The following is a 23,408-nucleotide window of genomic DNA, read 5'->3' as shown; positions in this document are numbered from 1 at the left end:
AGGAAATATTTCTTCTTTCCATGGAAAACATGATTTAACAAAATATTTGATAACAATTTTTAGTTTCACTTTAAATTGAAAACAACAAAATTATAAATTATTTTCGGTATATTTTAACATTGTTACTTATGCACCATAGTTTCTCTGATAACATATGTATGTATGTACATATGTACACAAAGCCATATTTAATAACATCTTTTTTTGATGTGTGCTTTTGAGCTAACGCAACATCTACGTCGTACACGACATATAAGCTGATAGGCTGATAAGACAATAAAGAGCGAATGCGTGCGCAAAAAATTAGTTGGCCCATCGCTGGATATACGGAGAACCGTGTGCTGTAGGCCTGCTGCACACGAACTGATAAGACGGGTCGGAAAAGCTATTGGGTGTGGGTGCTGTGCAATTTTGCACTCAGTTTGGCTGTCTGAATCGGTATAAATAGGATTGGATCGTGGGAGATGGGTCATCAGTTGAGAAACTAACCAGAAAACGTCAAGTTGTGTTTGCTTAAACCAAGTCAAAATCAAAGATATCATCAAAATGGTGTGCAAAGGATGCGTTACCAGTAAGTGATATGGAATAAATATTTAATTAATAATAATTAACATTCATTTCAAACTGTTAGACTGCCAGTGCTCGGCCCAGAGATGCGGAGACAACTGTTCCTGCAACAAGGACTGCAACTGTGTCTGCAAGAATGGACCCAAGAACCAATGCTGCAGCAACAAATAAATCAATTGTAACTGGAGTTTAACTCCATCCAAGTTGTAACTAATAAAGTTTATAACAATTTTGTGCATTTAAAAGTTTTGGTATTTAACTTTGTTTCATTGGCATTTGCAGCTGGCAGATAATTTTCACCCGCTGCCGGTCAACGAAAATGGAATTATGCCAAAACAATATTCGTGGCCTGCAATTTCGGGTAAACAAACCGCAAAATAGAATTACAGGCAAAACAAACACACGTCAAACGCATTGCGACAATTTGGCTAAAATTGCAAATATTTGTGCACAGCACACCTGAAAATCCATCCATCAATTACAATTTTCCAGCCAATTTGGATCGAATTCGAAATGAATATTCACATCGAAGCTTTGTTCAAGTGTTGCTTAAACTGCAAATAAATCCAAATAAAATGCACTCTCTCTCTGGCCTATGTGCCGAAACATTATACAATAATGTTTCTGCCTTTAATCTCGGGATGGAATCAGGTTCAATGTATAGCCAAATGCATTTTACTGTTAGCCAAATAACTCATCTTGTTCAGGCCATCAAATGTATATTTTCTGCTATTCACAGCAAATTCTCAAAGCCATAGATGAACAAGGACAAATTTGACTATTTTGTTGCTTTTCGCCAAACAAACTCGTGCAATCCAGCGGAGAACGAATATCTCCATCGTTAGCTTTTATTTTATGACCTGCCGTCGGGATTTATGTGTGTTTTACTCTAGTCAAATAATAAGTTTCCTATTCGCATTTATTTATTTGACAGCATACCCCATGCCCCCTTTTGTCACTCCCACTTTTTGTCCCACTCCCTGGATATTTTTGTAGAAATCTGTTTAGAGAGCGGAGTAGAGTTTGCCTGTGATATCGGGTTTCAGAACCAAATGACCAATTAAAATGGAAGCACTTGTGGCTCTCTGCTGGGCAATTTTGCGCCTTCCGCTTCCGGTGCTCGGGCTGTCAAAATATTTATGCAACAACAAAGGACGGAGTCATTAGCATAATCAAATGTGCGTGATTGAGGCGTTTCTCTTCTGCTTCTCCTCTCGTTGCGTGCCAGATTCATTTTGTTTCGTTTTGCTTTGCCATGGATGATGGTGCTGGGCAGGAAGTTAGTCGCAGTTTTTTGCCTAATCAGGTGTGAATAATGTGACACTTAAACGCTTAGTCATACTGTGCTTCGACCTGGACGTCAGACGTACGAAGTCACCTTAAAAATTTAGTCCTTAGTGCAAAGAAATCGTAACGGAAACACAGCATGGCGTCTGTCCAAGATTTGGAAGCTTTCGAGGCCGGGGTCAAACTTGTCCAAGGTGAGTGTGGATATGCCATCAAAGGTGTATGTATGTATATTCCTTCAGCTTTTCCTTTTCAGATGACGAGGAGGTACCTCCGCCCAGAGTCTCCGCCCACCGCATAGTGATGAACGTGTTCATACTGATTCTGTTCAATCTGACCCTGATTGCGGCCATCGTTGGCTTCTATTTGTATACCCAAAGCAACTCTGGGAAGGACCAGCAGAAAGTTCTAAATGGGGTCTACTGTGTCGGAGCCATCGCTCTCTTCGTGGTTCTGTATCAGATGGGCGTAAGTAGAGAATTTCGGCCAATATATATCTGCGTCACCACTGACATGGGCTATGTCCAACAGGACCTGTCCAAGGACAATCCCAATTTCTATTATATTTAGGCCGATGCCGATTCCGTGGCACGTTCCCTTAACACAATCAACTCTATAAACCGTTTCTTTCCACCGCTATGGGGGCACTCTCGCTCACCTTGGGTCTCAACTAATTTAATTATAGCTTTCTTTTGAGCGGCGACATGAATTGTATTGCATTAAGTGGCAGTGTCACGCAAGTCCTCGCACACGGCATGCCAAATTCATAATTGATAAGTGCAAGAACCTACTACTCGAACTAATATTACCGTACAGAACACGTTTCTCAACTGACGTCAACGCAGGATGCCGCACAGTTTTCTGTCATTCCAATATGCTACACTCACAAAATACAGAACCACAATTAAACCCCAACTTGAAATTCGTACAGTAGTTTTATTTTTTCCCCGTGTTTTAGCATTTATTTTTGTTCTCAAAGACCAAAATTGTTTAAGTGTGTTAGTATATTATTGTTGCTCGATAAATCGAAATTTGATTAGTCATAGTCATATATTACTCTTGCGATGTCGGCCAGACGTACTGTTTTGTTGTCCTACGACAAGCGTAATGTGGCACGGTGGTACTTTGGAGGCGTGGCCAGCTCGATGGCCGCCATGGTCACGCACCCGCTCGACCTGATGAAGGTTCTGATGCAGACGCAAGCGGAGAAGCTGTCCGTGGGGTCCACCTTCAAGAAGATAATACGCGAGCAGGGCGTGCTGGCCCTTTACAATGGCATTTCTGCCTCGCTGTTGCGACAGTACACCTACACCCTGGCTCGCTTCGGTATCTACCAAATGGGCAGCGGAATGATGGACACGAGCACGATGGCGCGAAAGACTTTCTTGGCAGCCGTCGCCGGTGGTATAGGAGGCTTCGTGGGAGCCCCTGCGGATCTGGTCAACGTTCGACTCCAGAACGACGTGAAGCTGCCGCCGGAACAGAGACGCAAGTAAGAGTGTATTACCGATCCCAAGGGCCTTACACCGACACCCACCCCGTGCCATTGCAGCTACAAACAGGCCATTGACGGTCTGATCCGCATCACTAGGGAGGAGGGATGGCGCAGCATGTTCAATGGCGCCAGCATGACAGCCCTGCGAGGCATGCTCATGACCGTGGGCCAAATCGCCTTCTATGAACAGAGCAAGGATGTGCTGGTGGGTCTGGGAATGCCGCAGAGCACATCCACGTACATCACGGCCTCCCTCATATCGGCAGCAGCTGCCACCACTCTCACCCAGCCCATCGATGTGGTGAAGACGCGTCGCATGAACGCCCGGCCCGGGGAGTACTCCGGTCTCACGGACATCTTTGTGAAGACAACGCTGGAGGGTCCAATGGCCTTCTTCAAGGGCTACACACCGGCCTTTGCACGCCTCATGCCGCACACGGTGCTGCTCTTCTTGACGCTCGAGTTCCTGCGCATTAATTTTGGCTATCTGCCCGAACCGAAACCATCTACCACACCGCCGGCAAAGTAAAATTGAAAACTAATCATGTAATTTAATGATCGTAATTTTGCCGTGATTGTGTGTGTATTTTGCAAATACGAATCAAATTTTCAGTGTGTTTGCCTGTTTGTAAATGAAATTACATTTCGAATTTGCAATTTGCATTTTCTTTGGTGGAACTTTTTCGTTCCGTTTCGTTATTTTTCGTTCCATTTCGATTTTACCCCAGTGAGCAGTCAGCTTACCATTTTATTTGGCCTGCCATATTCAATGAATACTTTATGAGGTGGCGGCCATTACCCAGATGAATGTTTTAATGTGCTTTAAACCTAATGAATCTGTGTGATGTGGCTATGGCATCTCGCATTTTACCCGAGAAATCATAATGCGAGCACTCAGCACCTGGCAGTCGTATGTCTGTCGTGTAATCGCATTAAAGCCATTAACTGACTCGGCTGCAGACTAGGGGAAGCAGGAGAGCGTAGAGTAAAGAGGATGTGTGAGCCAAAGAGCAACGGACAATATAGAGAGCCAAGTTCCGTTTACATGAAAAAACAATCATACGCCCCGTGTGTTGGCCTAGATGAGAATGGCGTAACACGGCCAGCTTGTTATGGAATGATGTGGGTAGTTTTCTCCTTGAGTTCCCCATCTCATCCCGATGTCATTGTCTTTTATCGATGCCATTGTGAGCTGCCATTCAACTGTTTAGCTGCCCATGCAATATTGATACTGGCCAATGGGTTTCCAATGTCCAAACCACGTTTAAGCTCAACAAAAAAAAAAAAAAATAAAAGCAGGGGTGGTCTTACTCCTGAAGCTCCTTTTATCCATTTGGCCGTGACCATTTGTGCTCAGAAGTTAATTACATTTAATGTGCATTAAAGATTAATGAAACCCAAAATGTTCTCAGAATCGACTTACTCATCTGAGTCTCCCATGTAAATTATAATAAATAATTATGAGAGCAATGAACCACCAAGCAATGAACACAAAGAGCGTATCCAATAAAGCAAATAAATATTTCAGTTGACCTTGGCATTTAAAAATTGAAGACGAGCAAAATGTATCAAATTGAAGAGTGGATATTAGGGTACATCCAAGTGTCAATTTCAAGGCTAATCTAAGTACTTTCTTTTGCACATACTATCCCAAAATTTCTTGCGAATTGAATATTGAATTCAACTCGATGGAACTATTATAAAGGCAATCAACTGATTCCGAAATTGTGCAACGGCTGATTGTGCTGAGAGTCTTTTATAATTCCGATGAAGTCTTTGGTTTGTTAATTACATTTGTCTTATTCAAGGCTCAGATACGTCCACATATTAAACCACTTCAACAATTTCCACTTTATGCCATTGAAAATGCGAGTGCTTCCGTCAGTTGAGTGGAAAACTTTATGACAATGCTTTGATGTGATGCCGAGGCTCAAGTACATAATAAAACTGCCATTTGGTTGCGCAAAATTTATGCAAATTTCTCATGTGCCGCCGCAGCATCAGGCAGCATCAGGCAGCATCAACGAGCAGTAGAGCACGGCATTAGCAGCAAACAACATGCTGAAAACAAGGCCAACAACCAGTACATAAACATCAGCAGGAATAACGACCACAACGACAAATGCATAAATCAGTTTTAATGCAAATTTCGTTACATTCCGTGCTGCCGTCTCAATAAGCAGCCATTAATATGCTGCGCCTGCTGCATAAATTGTGCGATTTTTGCGGTTTTGCTTAATTATACGCATTGTCGCAAGGACATCGTCCAGTCCTGCCCCTGCATAATTATTCATGCGATGGTCAAGGACAATGTGGCCACAGCCCCAGCACGAGCGGGAGCAACAGCAGCAGGACAACGACAGCTACCAGTTGCCGCACATTTGCTGGCCACATTTTGCGTTGGAGGTTGTGTTGAAATAACTCCCATATTTATGACAGAATTGAGTCCGCAGCGCGACAGCATAAGGCATTCGCAATTGCCGGTCATTTAAATGCAGGCCAATAAATTCAAGCACACTTTTGAAGTGGCGCTTTGTCTTGGGGCGCTCATTTTGCCAAAGACCCGCCGACTCCGACCCCTGACCCGACCCAGCCTAGCATTATCCGCTTTATGCACGGAAGTCCATTTATATTGCCGTCGTTTCAGAGTCCGGAGTGCGGTGTCCGGCGGAGACACACAAATAAAGTAGCACACTGGAGCCACAATGGAGTTGGACTGAGCACGCAGAACTGTTAAATACCTTCGTGTCCGGCTCCATTTCCCCCTATACGGTAGAAGATGTCGGACTGCAATAAAGTTCTAAATCAGTCGATTAAACTGCGATCTGCGAATTCCTCTAAAAGCACTCGATGTATACTCGTTTGCTCCTATGTAGTCCTTGCACGAGTATGTGGGGGGAGGCTATGTATAAAAAGTTTCTGAAAAATGTTGAGCAATTAAAAGAAGTAGCGCGAAGTAGCTCTAGGAAGAAGGCGTTGCCTTTGTGTGGGTTGAGGTCTGGTTCTGCTATCTTTTGTGTGGATTTTCCCGGCAGCAAAGTACGCAGCGTGGCTAAGTGTGTAATGAAGTGAGAGGTTGAGGCAGAGGTAGCTTAAATACATGGGATTATGAAGCCCAGATAACCCACATACCCATGCAAGAATTTATTAATAGAAGAAGGGATTTCGCCTGCTATTTTAAGGTAATTAATTTCTCAATATTTCATCGCAAAACCTTATTGTATATTGTACAAAGGACAATATTTTGATCGGATTTTTGCAAAGAAAATGGAATGTTTCCAACTCGCTTCTGGCTGTGCATATCTTTGCGTCTTTTTCTGCATATAACATATGCCAGAGTCTTGAAGTTACTACACCGTATATTTGTATAAGAATTGGAAACACTTCATCAAAAAGATACCATGAAACTTCGGCCCACAAAACCAAACTTTCTTCTACTTCGATTCTAAATTCTACAGACATTGAAAGCACCTCAGCATCTGTATATCTTTGATTTCTTGGCATATTTGAATGCTGCACGCACATAGCCCGGCCCAGCGGAAAACATGACAGTTTATCTTTATAATTAGATCTCATCGACTGTATCTGTATCTGGCTGCTCGCACTCAGTTGTTTGCCAAAGTAGTTTACAATGGCAGCAGTCACTGCTATTTCCGTTGTGATTGCCATGGGGTCATGCTGGCTGGCTACACGTACAAGTCACCGACACGGGCGAAAGACTGAACCCATAACCGAACCCAGACCCGGGTACCAAATGCTAGAAACCGAACTGCGCGAATCGTGAAACTTGGCTCATTAAAGATTAAGACGCATTAACACAAATGGTGTGGGGAGGCGAGCAATTTAAGCGCCATCAGCATGAATATTTATGTAAATTGGGATTACAAGTATTTTGTTGGTATTTTGTTAGGACAACACATCCTTGAAAGTTTTTGGCCATGTGACTGGGACAGGTTTTTCATTCCCGTAAATTTATATTTAATTCGAATTTAACACGCACATTTCGACTACTTAAAGCTCTCTTAAAGTAAAGTTCTCTGCAAAAGTGACCTTGCAGCTGAGCTGCTGCATCTTTGAGCTTGCTCTTTTTCCATTTTCCTTCTGGTTGAAGCTGCAGATGCTTTTTGTTTCGACATGGTGTATTTTACATTTTCTGCACTCAAGGTTGCACATTTCACAGAACTGAAAAAATGTACGAAAATTCTTCCGAAATAAATGTATGCGGTATAATTTATGCTGCCACGAAGCAAACCAACTCCCAGCTTATATTCATAAAATGGCACGAGGTACGGTACCGTTGTGTTGAACAGCCAAGGACGCTGGGATTTAGATGAATGAAATGCATAAAGATACCACTGCTGAACTGAAGTCGAGGTCATCTGTCGGGCCATAAAAAAGAGCGATTTCTGGGCCATTTTCGGGGCAACTATCCCTTTTAGCATTCAGATTGGCCCGCTTATCGCAGCTCATCAATATGCATTAAGTTACAATGATAGAACTTGGCAGATGCTTTGATGTCTGTCAAATGCTTATTGGCTACATTGTTGCCTAATGCAATTAGCCGCATTTATGCGCAATTTCGGTTGTGGCCCCGGCACTCCCTAGGTCGCAGGTCGTACACATAGCCACACATAGTCGGCATAGTCGACATAGCAAACATGCCAATTTCGTAGCTGCTTGTTCTTGAAATTTCATTACTTTGTGTAAACAAAGTGCACGTGCCCGATGCGGTATCTCCGCTAGCTCCTCCGTGCTCTGTCAGTGGTCCCAGCTCTCAGAGAGATGTGGTTTTGGCGCATGCGCGGATAAACCGGAAAGAGAATCCATAAGACCCAGCATTAAATCATTTTCCCTTTTCCTGTGCTTCATTCAATTATCAAAAATAATTTAAAATAATTTTATGAGCAGAAACAACACACACATACACACACTTTCAAAGACTTATATATCCCGTCTGGTCACGTCCTAATCAGCAAAAGGTTTCTCCTAGTTGCGGTTATAAAGTCGGCTACGTGACTCGCATTTCCAATGATCCCCCAACAGCGTTCACATAAATACAAAAATTTCTAATTTATGTAGTTTACGTTTAGGATTTATTGCGCCTACTATTTTGGTGTTGTATATCGTTTTATCTGTGAATGTGAACTGAAAAGAAATTGATATGGATGGCTCTTTAAGCCTTTTTCGGTTTGTGTATGTTTGCGCTTGGCTGACGTGGCGTATGAGCAATGTGCTGAAACTGCTTTTAAAGCGTGTGTGCCAATTTAGCGCTCCCCTGGAGTGGCGCTTCAGTCGAGTGCATTTGGAAAGTGCTGCCAGTAGCCAGGAACTTGGAGCCTGGAGCCTGCCTGAAGAATCACCCAGCTGCGAGCAATTGAAGCACGCTTTCCATCAGTTAATTAAGCAAATTACGCCTGCTAATGGCAGCAGTGGAGTAGTCGGTCGCTTTTCTAGCGACCTTGACACTTTCCCTGGTAGTCGCAATGGATCTCTAAGGAGCACTAAAGCTGCGACATGTGCTGGCCTCAGAGCAAGGCGTGTCTTTACACCGAAACGCCCTCTTGGCCCCTGATGGAGCAGCCTCATAATCAGCATAATTCTTATGCTGATACAAAACAAAGGCGGAGGTCCACAGACACATAGATACTTGACTTGGAGAGGCCTGGCACTGATTAGAGCCAAGATCGTGGTCTGGCCTGGCCTGGCCTGGCTGCTGGTTCCTGCCAAGATTGTGCACTGAGATAATTATTTGGCCACTCGGCCAATTCCATTTCCACTTACGAGTACACCCTCACTTTCACTTCCATGTTTCGCCACTTTATGCCCCTTGACTGCCGCTGTTGCTGTGATGTTTGGTGTTGGCTGTTGGCGAGTTGTGCCCTGGAGACTAGTTGGTCGAGAGAAAGAAAGGGAGAGAGAGAGTAATGTCGGGTTTCCTGGCCGTCTGAGTATGTGTATCGCATCGTTATTATCTTTTGCTGGTAGGCGTTGCCGGCAAGTGTCATAAATAAAATGGCAACTATGCAGCCAACCAGCCACGAGTCGCGAGCCACGAGCCACGGCCTGGCTTTCCCACTTTCCTACTTTGCCACTTAAACACCATTATTAAGTAAATATATATATGTAAAGATGTATGCCTAGCGAGTTTTATTTGAGGACTGCCTGCTGCTGGTTGGACTTGGACTGGGACCCTGCTCCTGCCGTATTCGTTTCCCAGTGAATTACCCAAAGTTCTTTTTGGTTTTAGTGCCAGGCTTCTCAGATTTGATTTCGTTTGCACAAATTGCGGGCAGTGTACAAATATGGCCAACCATTAATCACAGATACAACACGGACACATGTATGCACACATAAATTGTAGATACATATACGAGTTTATATATATCAAAATCAAGTACCGAATGAGATTGGTGTTGTTCGGAATGTACTTCGAGTAAACAATTATAGTTGCATACAATATTTGTTCGACTCGAGGCTATTTAAACAAGCTGCTTGGAGGATGGCATGGTATGCGGCCAGATCAATTACTAATTTATTGCCTATATCCTCAAGACTGCCGAATCATTTTCATTACCGAGTGAATCGCTTAAACGTCAAAAAATTCATTAGCTCTGGAAGAGCAAATATATATTATGGCTCTGAGAAGCGTTTTATTTGCCCATTAAAAAGTAAAGCAAAGAAAGGGAAAATACAAAAGCTTTTTTCATGAATAACTGTCAACCGAATACTCTATACTCTATAAACATTTAAACGTCTATTAAACCACATCATTTATTAGGTATGCAATAAATGGAAGCACACGAAGTGAGGAGCTTAACGAACTCTTTCGAAGAACTTTACCGTCAAAAGGAACCTAATATGAGCCCATAAATTCCCCACAAAGTAACTAACTTGAAGACAGACACACATGCCCCACATACATCCTTCTGTTAACTTTTTTTCATAATAGATAGCCGAGTCATGCGGACAAAATATTTTCATGCCTGAACCCTGCATACAGGCTCTGTATTCTAGGAACTGTTTGTCATGCCAAAGTCAATTTACTCCATTCAAAGACATTTTATTGGTTACTCGTCATATGTATATATAGAATATATATAGAAGACTCTAACATGAGCTCCAAGTGGTATGCATGTTCCCAGCGTAAGAAACGGGCTGCGATGGCTCAAAAGTTTGCATGTCATTCAAGCCGCACTTCATTGGGAACCTGGGTTTCCTTATTATTGCTATTATTTTTTGGTTCTGTTTTTTTGTAGGCCACAAGGTGTGAAACAATGAGTCAGTCTGTCGGGAAAATACTCAAAAATAGAAAATTATTTGCACTGTCAGGACATACGACTACCACTGCTCTTCCACATTCTCTTGTTTTTACTATTAGAATGCAGTACTCTGGGCATTGCTTCCACTCTTCCTCTACTGCTACTGTTGGGTCCCGGCTGGGGGTTTTGCTACTTTTTCGGGGCAGATTTGTTTTGCTTATCCCCAGAATGTAATGTACTTTATAACATGCTGAAAAGTTTTGCTTCATGCTGGAAAGTGTGCTACGGATTCCGATGCTATGCGAGCATGTCCGTGTCAGAAAAATGGGTGTGTGTGTGTGGGCGGGTGCGTACGAGTATGTGTTACGGGCTAATGCACCAAGGAATTCACTCAGCTACATTTTCATATGCTCAATTATTTAATACACAAGACGAATTACAGTATCAGAGCCAGTTTTGGATAGAGCTTCAGGTTCAGCTTCGGTTTCAGCTACAGAGTTGAATTTTTCCTGCTCGAATGGCTTTAAGTAAGAGTCAGTGCTTTGGGAGGCAGCGGAGCAATTATAATGCTGGCTATATAGCCTTTGAACCGCTTGTTGTCTGTCATAGACACGCCATCGATTGCAGCTGCTTTGCCTGGGCCAACTTTCTGCCCCATTTACCCATCGGCTGCCTCAATCCCTGTCCCTGTCCCTGTCTCTGCCCCTATCCCTGTCGTGGGCAGCCACAAAGAAACAGTAACGAGAACAACACCAGCAGCAAAAACAAGAAAAACAAAGAATAAAAGCCGACAGCCGCACAGCTTAAGCAACACAAGGTGCCTCATTGCCCCATGCCACAACGTACTCTGGCTGTGCTCGTATTTATGCTCTTATTGTTGGGAGCGGAGCCGGCATGAAAGTGGCTTTTAAAGCCCGCTCCACAGACCAACTATAGTTGGCCTTTGTTTGCTTGAATTATTGATTTTCATTAGTGTCTTTCCCCGTCTTTGATTACATGGTTCTTCGTCTTCGAGCGACAGTTTCAGCTGGTTTTTGTTGCCTCACTTTCTCCCTCTCCCAAAGGGTACGATTATTGTGTATTTGATTTCCTTTGAAATCGCTACTCAATGGGCCGGTCTTGGTATCGGTCTCGGCTTCATGGAACCCATGTTGCGCTGATTTAATTACGGCCCACGTCTCCTGACCAACTCAATTGAAATGTTTGGCAGGCTTTAAGTTGGCCCCAGCCGTCTGGCGCATCTTGAGACCGCCCAGAACGACAACTGGGAATTTTTTAATTTAATTAAAACGTGGCTGGGGACCAGCGATAGCGACGGCGACGGCGAATGTAGACGGTTGACGGTAGACGGCCCACTGCCTACTGTCCCTGTGGCCACAATGCAATTGTAAGGTTTCCATTTTAATTAAAGTTTTTACGCGCATTTTACTTACTCGAAATCGCAGCACCAACATCCGCCGACGGCCATCAGACGAACCGGCACATTTCATATTCCGTTAGACCCTTGGCAACCTGGATTCCCGGCCAGATTCGAAAGGGAACTATTTGAATAGCAATAGCCCAAAAGGGAGACAGTCAGTCTGATTTCTGATTTCCAGTTTCGCAGCGCTTCAAGTGTCTGCCATGCATGATACGAGTAGCTTCTTCCCGTCCCAACCAATCCCAGCAGGAGGCCAATTTCTGGAGCGGCTCTTCAAGTTTCGACTGGCAATTGAATGAAAGTTTACAAAAATCGAATGCAGCAGGTGTTTAATTTGCTATTGATGGGGCACGCTGATGACATTCCGTATACGCCATGTGGAACGCCTGGGCGGCATAAGACGCGAATAAGCTTTGGCTAAGATGGCTAAGGGCACAGCAGGGGCTTCGCTGGGGGCACCTTTTAAAGCTTCCCCAGTTGTGACATTCAGACAACCTGACAGCACACTTTCCCGCCTTTCACGAGCATTGTCAGGCATAATCGAGAGGCAATTATGCAGCGCAATGATCTGGGCCTTGAGTTGAACTTGTCATTAACGGAGCGGTACTTGCGTTTCTGGAAAATTAATTGGTCCATGCGGCAACCTATCCCCAAATGGGTGTCGCACCCACCTATCGGAACTATCTGGCATAGCAATTACCCTTTTTGTCTCTGCCATCAGTCAAGTCAATGACCCGCTCGCTGGGCCCAGACTTAGAGCGTTGGCTGTTGATGCTAAATAATTGGCGCAGATAAACCAACATTAAGCCACATTAAATTATGCACTGAGGGACCCCGCAGCCCGCACAATTGGAGTGGTTCTTAGACAGACTACAGCCAACAGCCAACAGCCCACAGCCAGATGGCAGCGAAACAGGAGTAGGAATAGGAGCAGGCACAAGAGCAACAGCAGTCGGCGCTAGAGAAGGAGTGTCAGGAGCTGCAGGCTCCTGGGGTGACGGCAACGCAACGCTGCCGAGTAGCAATTAAAATGTCAATTGAAACGCCCTCGGGCGATGACTAGGCGGAAGGGTACATTCAGGCAGCCCCAGCCCCAGCCCCAACCGAAGCCAGAGCCAGCGCTGACAACGGAAATAGCAAAAACAGCGTAGCACACAGGCTGTGTCCGGCATACAGCACAGGAGCTGGCAAAGTCACAGGCTAAAGGAAAACATTCCAATTTCAGTTCTCCTACGTTGGGGAACTGCCAGCAGCAAACTCCCCAGTTCCCAGCTCCCAACTAGCATCCAGACTCCATTGTCAACTAATTTCGGCAAGACCCATTCCAAGTGTGTTGGACGCCGTCAAAGTTGCATTCGAGCCGAGCACCCACGCAGTTCCGGCCAAACGATATTCATTATGAACTTTCGCTTTTGGCAGTTAAGACCGACCCAAACAACAATGGGATTGGGTTAAATTGCAGACCGCCAAAAGGAAGTCACATGAGAATGGAGCGACACGGCCGGAATGGGGTCAAGTAGTGGGGCATTATGTGTGTGTGTGTGTGTTGTAGGCCCTTGACAAATAACCCGCAGCTTGAAGGGTTAAGTCTTTGCGGTAATGTGGCACCTGCCACAACCCCTTTTGCCTGGACTATCCACGGGGATAATTAAATTCCGCTTTTAAGTGCAACGCCATTCAGCGGTAAAAATAGTAACTAATGTGCTAGCAACCGAGCCAGTCGGATCCCGGTTTCATGGCTCACTGACTCAGCTTAATTTCATTAAAATCGCTAACGACCTAAAAATACCCAACGATCCAACGATATCCTTGTGGCCAGGTCAGTCATCCGTTGACTGGTCAAGGGACTCCATCATCTGGGTCCAGCGAATCCCAAAGGTTGAGTTTGTCATAGGTCAAGCACTGGACTGGAAGCTATTCGCCCGACCGTCTAGGTGGGAAATCAAATTACATATACGTGGGATTTATTTTCTGCCCTGCACACTTCGAGTTTACAATTAAATTAGAAACTTCGACTGTAGTTGGTAGCAGCAAACTTTGACGGCAGCGTCAGAACTCTCCGAATGCCTCCCCTATGGCGCACATCTGACGAAATAAACTACGTGACACAATTTCATATGAGTCTCGTATGAAACAACAGCAGCTGCAGTAACTTTGCCGTTCCATGTAGCGAATAATCCCTGGACTTGCAGAGGGTTCAATGAACTCCCAGATCGCAGGAAGTTCAGATCCTTTGGAGAGTCTCCATTTAGATATTGATATGGTCAGACTCTAGCAAAGGGATTCTAGTAATTATTAGATAATTTTATATTTATTAAAAGATCTGTTTCTAGTTATGGCAGAAATATTGAGCGGAATTTTGATTGAAGTGCAAGAAAATGGATAATGCTCCATGCAAGGGCACCTGAGAGTACAAATAAAAATACTGATAAAATTCGAAGGAATGCTGTTTGGTTTTTGTTTCATTGCACATCAAAACACAACACAAGGCATGAGGAGCGGCTTGTGCAGCTAGTGGCAAACAGTTCAGTGAACCATAAATACGTATGTATCTGTTTCTATGTGGCAGGTGGCAGATGGGGCAGACACTTGGCCCCATTTCTTTTTCAATTCGTTTTCGTAGTCTTAGCCGGATTTTATTTATTTATACGGCCAAATGTTGTCTTTCGATTCTGTTGTTCTCATTTTCTAGCCGGCAGCCGCTTCCTTGTTTGCCTGCCTAAACCGATTCTCCTTCCTGGCCCCCACTACCACGCTGCACTTGCGCTCATTAAACATTTAGATACATTGTCTGGCTCTGGCTGGCAGAGGAGAGTGTGTAGGATCCGACGGAGATACCGGAGGAGCGGTCTCTGGAGGAAACTGCTGCTTAGGCAGGGGGTTGGTCGGCAGACAAAAGATATGAGGCAAAAGCGCAACGTCAAAAAGGAAATTGTACGCTTAATGGTCATTGCCGGGCCAAATGGAGCTGCCATTGGGTGCAGAAGCGGAGCGCATTTGCCGAGTCTCCTTTCGCCTATTGAAATATTTAAAAGGATTTCTTTTCCAACCCTGTCCAGTCCGGCACGGCCCGTCTGTTGGCCCTCATTCGAACGGTCCGGGATTAAGCAAATCAAAAAGTCAGTGGCCCCAGCAGCATCAGAGTCTCGGTTTGAGCCAGCGACATCGACAGTAGTGGATGCCGTATCTGAACACGATTCGTACCCGTTCCTGTTCTGTGTCCATGTCAGCATCGTCGCAGTTGCAGTTGCAGCCTTGTCCGAATGCAATTAAAATGTCAGCGCTGCAGACGTGGCGGCTGCAGCCGGCTGCAGGGAAAAATTGCTGGCTAACATGCGATGCCAAAGAGCTCGAAATGGCTCGGAGTTCGGGGCACTGTTCTACCCTCGGGACACTCCAAACACGCATTTGCCATTCCGAAAAGGACTCTGGACTCTAGGACTGTATACTGGACTGCATAGCTGCTGGATTCGTAAACTGGCAGGCGACTAACTGGAGTGTTGAGCGAGAAACCCGACCACGCCCCATGCACCACGCCATTAAGCACACTTGTGATGTACGTAAATTAATTTACTGTCGGCCATTTATGTTCACCAACAACCATCGCCGACACCAACACCAACACCGACACCGACAGCAGCAGCAGCAGCAGCATCCACAACAACAGGCGAAGAAGAGTCAGACGAGTTGTTAGTCGCCTTATTGACAGACATAATTTGTAGCCGGCAAAAAAGTTGCAGCCCCAAAAGTTTTCTAATAAATAACATTTAGCACCATCAACGGGAACAGCGGCGGCAACTTCCATAAAAACAGAATACAAAAAAAGTAAGAGACAAATCCTAATTATCGATTCGACAAGCGGCAGCAGATCCCTAAAGGATTTATTATTAACTTTTATATATAACATTTACGAGTTTGCTTGGGGTATTCGATCTATGTATGTCTGCGTACGAGCTTTATGAGGAATAAATCCATTTATTCCAACAAATTAAAGCAGGTGATGGTATGAAAAAGTTTTTTATAATCTATATTATAGTGTCCAACCCATGCTATTTTTGATATATTTTTATCGGTATTATGAATATCGCTTAAATGGCCCACTCCCTTGCTCACCATCTACTTGCTGATGTTGCTGCTGCTTCTTGCTTCTTCTTGCCCCTACTGTCAGCCCGTGCAACTAGTTATTATCAATACCGTTATTTAGCTGCCTGCCACCAGCTATCCACGCACCCCTTGGGGGAAGCTAAATATGTGTGAGTCTCGAATGGGGACCGCAAGTTGCGGATATTATCTGGAGGGTGTCACTTTGTTGGCAACAGATACTTAAGTGCTGTCCAGGCGGGTCTCCTGCCACATTCCTGCCGTTGGCCCACGTTGCGGCGTGCCGAGGTCAGGCTTGTAAACGGAAGCACGCGACTATGGCGGAAATTGCAGCACATGCAACGCACGCAGCCAGCCACTTGGCACTCTGCCACCCACTGATTCCACCTCTCACCCTAGCAGCCCCAGCGTCATCGAGATGCCATCAGCAGCATTCCGGGCTGAAATGAGACGTTTTTTCTTCCCCATTTTTTTTAAACAAATTAAAGTAAAAATTGCAATGCCTGGCATGCCATAAATACGAAAGTTTAAGACCTTGACAGCCATGACCAATTGACCCAATTGTTCGGCCATACTTTGCATGTGCTGAGGTGTTTGTGTGGGCGCTGCTGTAGAAGTGGGGGAGTGGGAGTCCGAGTGGGTGCCGTGCCGTGCCGGTCCTTGAGTGCAGCCCGAAAATTGCAGCAGCCATCGTGAGAGTGGCCAAATTGAATTTGAAGCGCAATCCGTAGCAGTACCTAAAATAGGGCCAGTCCGAAAGGCCTTAATTGCCGTGCCAACATTGACTTTAAGCGAAGTTTCGGTCTGGCCCAAGCTGAAAGCACCAGCAAAGAGAGGACCACGGCTCTCTTAGCCGTAACTTTCTCTTCATTCGCTTTTATCCGGCTCGGAGTCCGTGCTCGGGCCCCCGAAACACGACCTAGGCAACGGTAACGGCACGGCAATGGCAAGGCAAACGGCGCGCTTTCTCGCCTGTCAGTTTGCCGCAGTCAAGCAATGAAGACGCATCGCGCGGTTGCCACAGCCCCGAGAGAATACTAGCCCGAAAGGATAACGATATCGTGGCCTGAAGTGAACCTCTTTGAGATCCTTCCTTACAGCCACAGGCTATACGTACGCACGGAATTCATTTACAGTTTTACAATATACACCGGACACCCGCTCCGAGATAGAGTTTTTAAGAGTGCCACTGTGTGTCCTAGTGTGTGCCCCAGTGTATGAGTGTTTGTGTGTGGCATCAACATGACCAGAGCGAGTGCAACCGCTGGCTGGCATTACTTCCGCCATTGTGGCACCACCTCGGACTCGGTCCACGCAGATTGAGTTTGTGCTAAAGCCGCAAATCCAACGGCTAGTTGCAAATTCACAACGTGCCACTTGCAACGTGCCCCTGCCGCAACTAAAACACTGACACCTACGCTGTCGCTACATCCATCCCCCCACCACCACCATTCGAATTCGTCCGCCCCGTGTCCGTTCCCGTAGCCGTACCCGATCCCGTATCCGTGTTCGCGTCGCGGTTCGTTGAGCTGGCAGCCAAAAATGTCGGTTTAGCTGCCCTATTATCTCCATACACATATCCGGGGGTGTATTCTGCATTCTGGCCGTGTCGGTGTATCCGCGGGACGTGTCGCTAACCAACAAAATGCAGCTGCTTCTGCTCGACGCCATCGCCATCGCCATCGCTGGCCATGTAAGTGATATCTGTGTAATGCTATATGGGTTGAATTTTTAGAACTGAATTGAACTGAACTGAATTGCGGTCTGCTTTTGCTACTGCATCAGCACTCCTGCTCTTGACGTACTACCACAATAAATTACCTGATAGAATGCCTCGGGTCTGAGGCTTCTGCCATGTTTTTGAATTGAAATGCAGCTGCATCAACTGCAGCCTCGAGATAGGCCCGGCCGTAATTAAATTTCAGACAATTTTATCAAAATTTACGACACACTTGCAGCAGAAACAGCAGCAGCAGTTGCCACACTACACCGCAGTTGCTGCTGCCACTGCCGTCATACAGCCATAACTCTTCGTCCTACTCCTTTTACACACCGTGTCGTCCCATTGTACCCATCGCTGCTCCTGGGTTCCACGTGTTCAATGAAAACAAAACCATGTCGGAATCGAGACGCGGCCGCGGGCAATATTTTTTTTCGGTCCGTCAATGTGTCCCTTTTTTGTGTTGAAAAATTCGTAAAAACTAAAGTCGAACTCCATTAGGACGTACCGAAAGGAGCATGATTTATTGTATGTAAGGGCTATGCATCATCATATTTTAAAGGAATCCAAAATGGGTGTGTCTACAGATAGGAAATCTTATTGATCTTATGGTAGAGGTTTTGAATATCGCAAAATGATGCGGGACATTGCACTTCTGCTGAAGGGCACTTTGAAAATTTATTAAAAAGCAATAAGTTCAATTTGGAAATATTTTATTCGAAATTTCCCTTTGTTTATTCGGATACATGTATAAAGCAATATCCAAATACTAGTCATTGTCAGATAAACCTGAATCGCTTTACTTGACTGACTTATCCATGAACAGCCAAGATGATAGACTGTTACTGGCCGTTACTAAAAAACAATTCCTATGGGAGTAAAAAGATGCAACCATATTCAAGAGTTTTAAATTTTTTTTTAAATTTCTACCCTGTTCAGAAAGTGTACATGTTGTGCTTCTTTTTTCAAGCTTAACGTGTACGGGCCATAAATATAGGTCATTAATTGGCTTCTACCCCAAATCGCAATAAATCACTGTTCTCTCGTTGCTCAAAATTAGTAAAATGCAAATAACATGACATTATTAATGATTTAGTTCAAATAAGAGAAACAAACGTTGGCACACACACACATATTTATTGCACATAATAATAAAATATGAAACAAGGCAAATGCGAATCCGGTTTATAGGGAATGAATACCTTAACGATGACTGAGCCAGCCTGCCGTTGGGAGTGGGGGAAAATATCGAATACCCGGTGTTTTATCAATTGCCATATCGCGTGTTCAGGCGAAACATGGCAAAAAATAAATAATACAAAATATTCAGCAAATGAATGTAACGAAAATGAAATTGCTGCGAGTTGAACAATGAATTCACGTTTCATGTTGCCAACCGAAGAGCGCCCCCAAAGAGCATTCCAAGTGTGTGAACTGTTTGGACAACAAGGAACTCGATAGTGACACACACAAAGGGCATATTTAGTTTCAGAATGATACACTCACACCAGTATTTTCCTTTCATTTTCTGGCACTGCTATTTTGATGGTCGCCATTAGCTATTTGTTGTTTGTTGTTTTTTGTTTGCTGCTTGATGTTGTTCGCTGCTAATCGAAGTTTATGTTTTGCATTCATGTAAGCCAAAGACAGTTTGAATATGCCCGCAAGCTCTCCAGATAGTATCTAGGCAAGCCACGCCCGGTCTCAACTATTGTATCCGGCTATCGCCTATCAACTACCGATCCCAGTCCCACTCCCACTCCTCTGATGTTGCTCCCATGTTCTCATGTTGCGACTGTCAGTTTAATACAAATGAACTGTTTATGTTAATAAATGAGCTCACCGGTTTATGGGTATAGTCGTACCAGGCCAGGCCACTCAGTAATGTGAGGTACAAGGCGGATGTGGTTGGATATGGGCACGGGACTGCCTGGCAGGGCTACCCAAAGGGGCGAGCATTACATCATTAAGGCAACACCTGCTGTGTTGGTGTGTGTGAGTGTGTCGGGAGTCGGTGTTACAGTAGTGTGTGTCAATGTCAAGAGGCACCTACGCATTTTGGCTCAATGCCACCTTCTCTACTTGCCTTCCTGGTCGTGCTGCAAGCAAATTACAGCTAATTAACATTTCTTTTTTTTTTCAATTTATTCCACACATATTTCGTAGGGTTTCTCTATGACTACACTTAGCCGAAAACTATTGATGTTCAGTTTTTGCATAAGCAAAATTTTAAAATATAAATATTTTTGAATTTCCAAAACTCTTACACTGAACAAAGCCAACTGATACTTAAATGTTTTCCAGACTTTAATTGTTGATTGTTATTTTCGAGTACATTTTTAAACGTATTTCTTGCTATACGAATAAAACTGAAGTTTCTTTCACATTACACTGAACAAACACACATATTTTTTCTAACAAAATCTAATAGTTCAACTAAAACCAATTACATATTAGGAATTCAATGGAAAATTAAAGCCAAAATAATTAATATTTCAATTACAATTTTCACGGAATTTTTTTTAACAAGTCACTGTGCTTTATTTAAGTTTTTATGGATTTCATAAAATAAACATTGTTCATTTCTCAATTACATATTCGCTATTTTTATTTATAAGTATGTACAGTGTACACATATATGTATGTATATACTGCTGATACTAGAGTAAAACAGAATTAATTGAAAATTGAAACTATATATGCTTTAAGTTTTAAAGGATATGTAAGCACGATTGAATTTAATTTGTACCACTAAAAAATCATTATGTGTAAATAAACATTTAATTTGCTTACGGAGGATTACCTAAAAGTGTTTTTTCTCAGTGCAGTCAGCTGATAGTCGGCCGTGAGCGTCTTTGCCGCTCTGTTGGGCGTTTAATAGCCGGAAATCTGTCTATTTCCGCTTGCCGTGGCGTTGATTATACTTAATAGATGACCGACTGTAGGAGCTCTCGCTCTCTTTTTCTCAGACTGCTAATTTTTCTTTTCTCCTGCTGCCTTCTGCCTGATACTCGAGTATTAGTCGAGCTGTAATTATGCTCTAATTATACCCCATATGGTTGTGTTTTTGTAAGCTGGCGGGTTACTGTTCTTGAGGTGCAAAGAAAAATCTCGGCTCTGATGTAATTACAACCCCACGTGTAAAAAGCTTGGAAGCTCCTGCCCCATAAGGGTTCTAATCCTAGTTGTTTTAGCTACGTACGAGACAGGTGGAACTGTGCAGACGCCGCCAGATAATGGGCTAATGGAATGGCAATGGCCAATACGGTTGGGTTGAATGGCATTGCTTGTGCCTAATTAGGCTGTCAATTGTATGGAATTATGCTAGTTAGCCACAAATTATTTTCTAAATAATTATTTAATGGATAAATGTATTGAATATTTTTGTAATCTCTGTATTCCTTTTTCTCTTTTCAGGAAAATTAAATCCAACAATTCCAATAAAAAAAGGAAGAAATAAAGAAGAATTAAATAAAAAGACAATAACAATGCGTTTAATTTAAAGGAAAAATTTAATTAAAAACATAACTCTAACGATACATATCAAATCTAGTCTGATTTTATTTTACTAATATAATAAATAAATGCATTCTTAAAATCACAATCTAAATATTCATTTCAAAGTTTTTCAAGTGCTAAATTTATCAAGCAACCAAGCAGTATCTTCAAGTGAAAATATTATAGAATTAAAAAAAGAAAAACAGAAATATTTTTAAATAAATATCCATCAAGAAGTGTTTCGTTTATTAAATTGAGTGTGTCTAGTCGGCAGGCATTGTAATTGAACGGAAATAACGAATCACGCGAGTTTCCGTCTCCTGGAAAAGAACGCACACACACACATACACACACGAACTGACATACATATATTCATTTTCGTTTACCTATGGAGAAAAGTGTGCCCGAGAGTTGCGGAGTTCCGTGAGGGTCGCGTCAAATCGCTTTGTCATGTAATGTCTTTATGCCTCTCGGCGGATCAAGTGCTTATGCGATAAGCGAAAGCAGCTGCTCGGCTCGGTTCTGCTCTGCTGTGGATTTTGTATGCATAAGTGAAAGCACGGCTATGCCATACCTCGCAACAAGGTGAAGGGAGCCCCAGGAGTACCACCAAGTCGAGGCCTAAGAATTCCATCGCGTCCCACACGACAACGGATTAGCTGCACAACGTAAAAAGCGCTCCTCGAAAAATATAGAAACACAAATAGAAGGAAATAAAGTAGGGGAATAAAGGCATAGCGAAGCCCAGCGGGAAGCTGGGATTTAGACCCCATCACATCCATCCTGCCTCGACGCCTGGGATGACGTCAACTGTGTGTGAATGGGCCAGCAATTAAGCTGTTAACGATGCACGCGCTCTCTCAAGCCCCACAGCCAGAGACAAACAGGGCCTCAGATACGGCGACCGGCAACGCGTCCAGGACGACCCACATTGAGACACAGATAGAGACATTTACGAGCATAAGCAAACCCATGAAAAATGCATGCAGCTCTGCTGCGTCCAATGTCGCTGATTAATTCCAAGTAAGTTGATGAGCTCTGGCCTTTTACGCTTCTTTTTAACGATACCACTTTGACGCTTTACGAGCGAGTGTGCCAGTCAGCCGCTCTAGATCGGTGGGGAGCCAACCAACGCGTTAATTTCTCGTCATCATCACAGTTTTAAAACGAAACAAGCTTAGAAGAGTGGCTGCATGCGTTCGGGCAATAAGTAGTCGAGGAGAAAACAAAATTGGAAATGGTAGAAGCTTGGAGGGCACTTGCCGATTTCTTTTAAACATTAATGTAGATATTGGATAAAAATATATTTGTAGTTTCCAGAATATTTATTATGTTTTTGATTTCCCTAAGGATTTTTTCTCTTAAAGCTGTACAAGCTCTCTGGATAGCAGCATAACAGACTATGGCTTAGGTTCTGTAAAATAGCTCTTTGCCACAATTTTTGCAAATTATGTGAACAATTCATTTAAATTTGTTGTATTCAAAACCCTTCATTAAACCTACATATTTTAAATTCTTATCCTTTATGCTCTTGCAACCGGCAATCAAACAATTTTTGGCAAAATTTTCCACATTTTATTCATGTAATTTCGTTTTAAAATTAGATTACAGACATTTGCCTGTGGGGTAGCGTCCAAAATGGGAGCATACTTTTCATCGCTCATCAAAAATGCGAACGAAATTATAAAGAGATAGACCGAGACGCGGAAAGGCGGACGGAGTTTTGTTGCTCTTGTGGGTTTAGCTGCTGCTACTGCTACTGCTACTGTTATTATTGTTATGGCAGCTTGTGTACTAAAAATACAACATCGAAAATAATTTCTGATGCATGCACAAGGGCAGAGAAGACAAAATGAAGGGAGGTGTAGAGGCAGCCGCAAGGTTTTTTTATTCATAGAATTGTGTGGAGAGGAGAGTTTGCCTGGCATTTTGTTTGCCGAAAATTGGACAGCCAAACAAATAGATAGAATAGTTGAAAGCAAAATCTTGGCAAGACAGCTTCGGCAAGTCATCTAATTCCCTGAATTCAAACACTTTTGCCAAAGTCATAGACTAGCACAC

At 43.7% G+C, this 23,408-nt stretch overlaps 3 protein-coding genes across 4 annotated transcripts; all 3 read left to right on the top strand.

Moving 5' to 3' along the window:
- The first annotated feature begins 431 nt into the window (after nucleotides 1-431).
- On the top strand, nucleotides 432-812 carry LOC6897367 (metallothionein-2). Its single transcript, XM_002137484.3, has 2 exons — nucleotides 432-571; nucleotides 632-812. The coding sequence occupies exons 1-2, from the start codon at nucleotides 547-549 to the stop codon at nucleotides 736-738; spliced, it is 132 nt and encodes a 43-aa protein (XP_002137520.1). The 5' UTR covers nucleotides 432-546; the 3' UTR covers nucleotides 739-812.
- A 1,081-nt stretch (nucleotides 813-1,893) lies between these two features.
- LOC6897366 (uncharacterized) lies at nucleotides 1,894-21,298 on the top strand. 2 transcript variants are annotated; one of them, XM_015181953.2, is made up of 3 exons: nucleotides 1,894-2,048; nucleotides 2,111-2,322; nucleotides 21,267-21,298. In XM_015181953.2, exons 1-3 carry the CDS (start codon nucleotides 1,994-1,996, stop codon nucleotides 21,273-21,275), a joined length of 276 nt encoding a protein of 91 aa, XP_015037439.1. In that variant the 5' UTR covers nucleotides 1,894-1,993; the 3' UTR covers nucleotides 21,276-21,298. The 2 variants fall into 2 exon arrangements, with proteins under 2 accessions (XP_015037439.1, XP_002137519.2); XM_002137483.3 differs by lacking the exon at nucleotides 21,267-21,298 and adding an exon at nucleotides 2,386-2,776.
- Dic2 (Dicarboxylate carrier 2) lies at nucleotides 2,880-3,967 on the top strand. Its single transcript, XM_001358857.4, has 2 exons — nucleotides 2,880-3,346; nucleotides 3,407-3,967. The coding sequence occupies exons 1-2, from the start codon at nucleotides 2,919-2,921 to the stop codon at nucleotides 3,876-3,878; spliced, it is 900 nt and encodes a 299-aa protein (XP_001358894.2). The 5' UTR covers nucleotides 2,880-2,918; the 3' UTR covers nucleotides 3,879-3,967.
- Nucleotides 21,299-23,408: the final 2,110 nt, after the last annotated feature.

The sequence above is a fragment of the Drosophila pseudoobscura genome, chromosome 2, assembly GCF_009870125.1.
Source record: "Drosophila pseudoobscura strain MV-25-SWS-2005 chromosome 2, UCI_Dpse_MV25, whole genome shotgun sequence".
NCBI classification, from domain to species: Eukaryota; Metazoa; Arthropoda; class Insecta; order Diptera; family Drosophilidae; genus Drosophila; species Drosophila pseudoobscura.
The sequence above is the reverse complement of the archived record's forward strand: the minus strand, read 5'-3'. Positions and strand labels throughout refer to the sequence as shown.

Bases quoted from the DNA above. Each gene is read 5' to 3' on its own strand.
- Dic2 (XM_001358857.4), top strand. From the start codon at position 2,919: ATGTCGGCCAGACGTACTGTTTTGTTGTCCTACGACAAGCGTAATGTG. The intron at 3,347-3,406 runs GTAAGAGTGTAT...GTGCCATTGCAG, and splicing joins CCGCCGGAACAGAGACGCAA to CTACAAACAGGCCATTGACG.
- LOC6897366 (XM_002137483.3), top strand. From the start codon at position 1,994: ATGGCGTCTGTCCAAGATTTGGAAGCTTTCGAGGCCGGGGTCAAACTT. The intron at 2,049-2,110 runs GTGAGTGTGGAT...TTTCCTTTTCAG, and splicing joins CGGGGTCAAACTTGTCCAAG to ATGACGAGGAGGTACCTCCG. The intron at 2,323-2,385 runs GTAAGTAGAGAA...TATGTCCAACAG, and splicing joins TGGTTCTGTATCAGATGGGC to GACCTGTCCAAGGACAATCC.
- LOC6897367 (XM_002137484.3), top strand. From the start codon at position 547: ATGGTGTGCAAAGGATGCGTTACCA. The intron at 572-631 runs GTAAGTGATATG...TCAAACTGTTAG, and splicing joins GTGCAAAGGATGCGTTACCA to ACTGCCAGTGCTCGGCCCAG.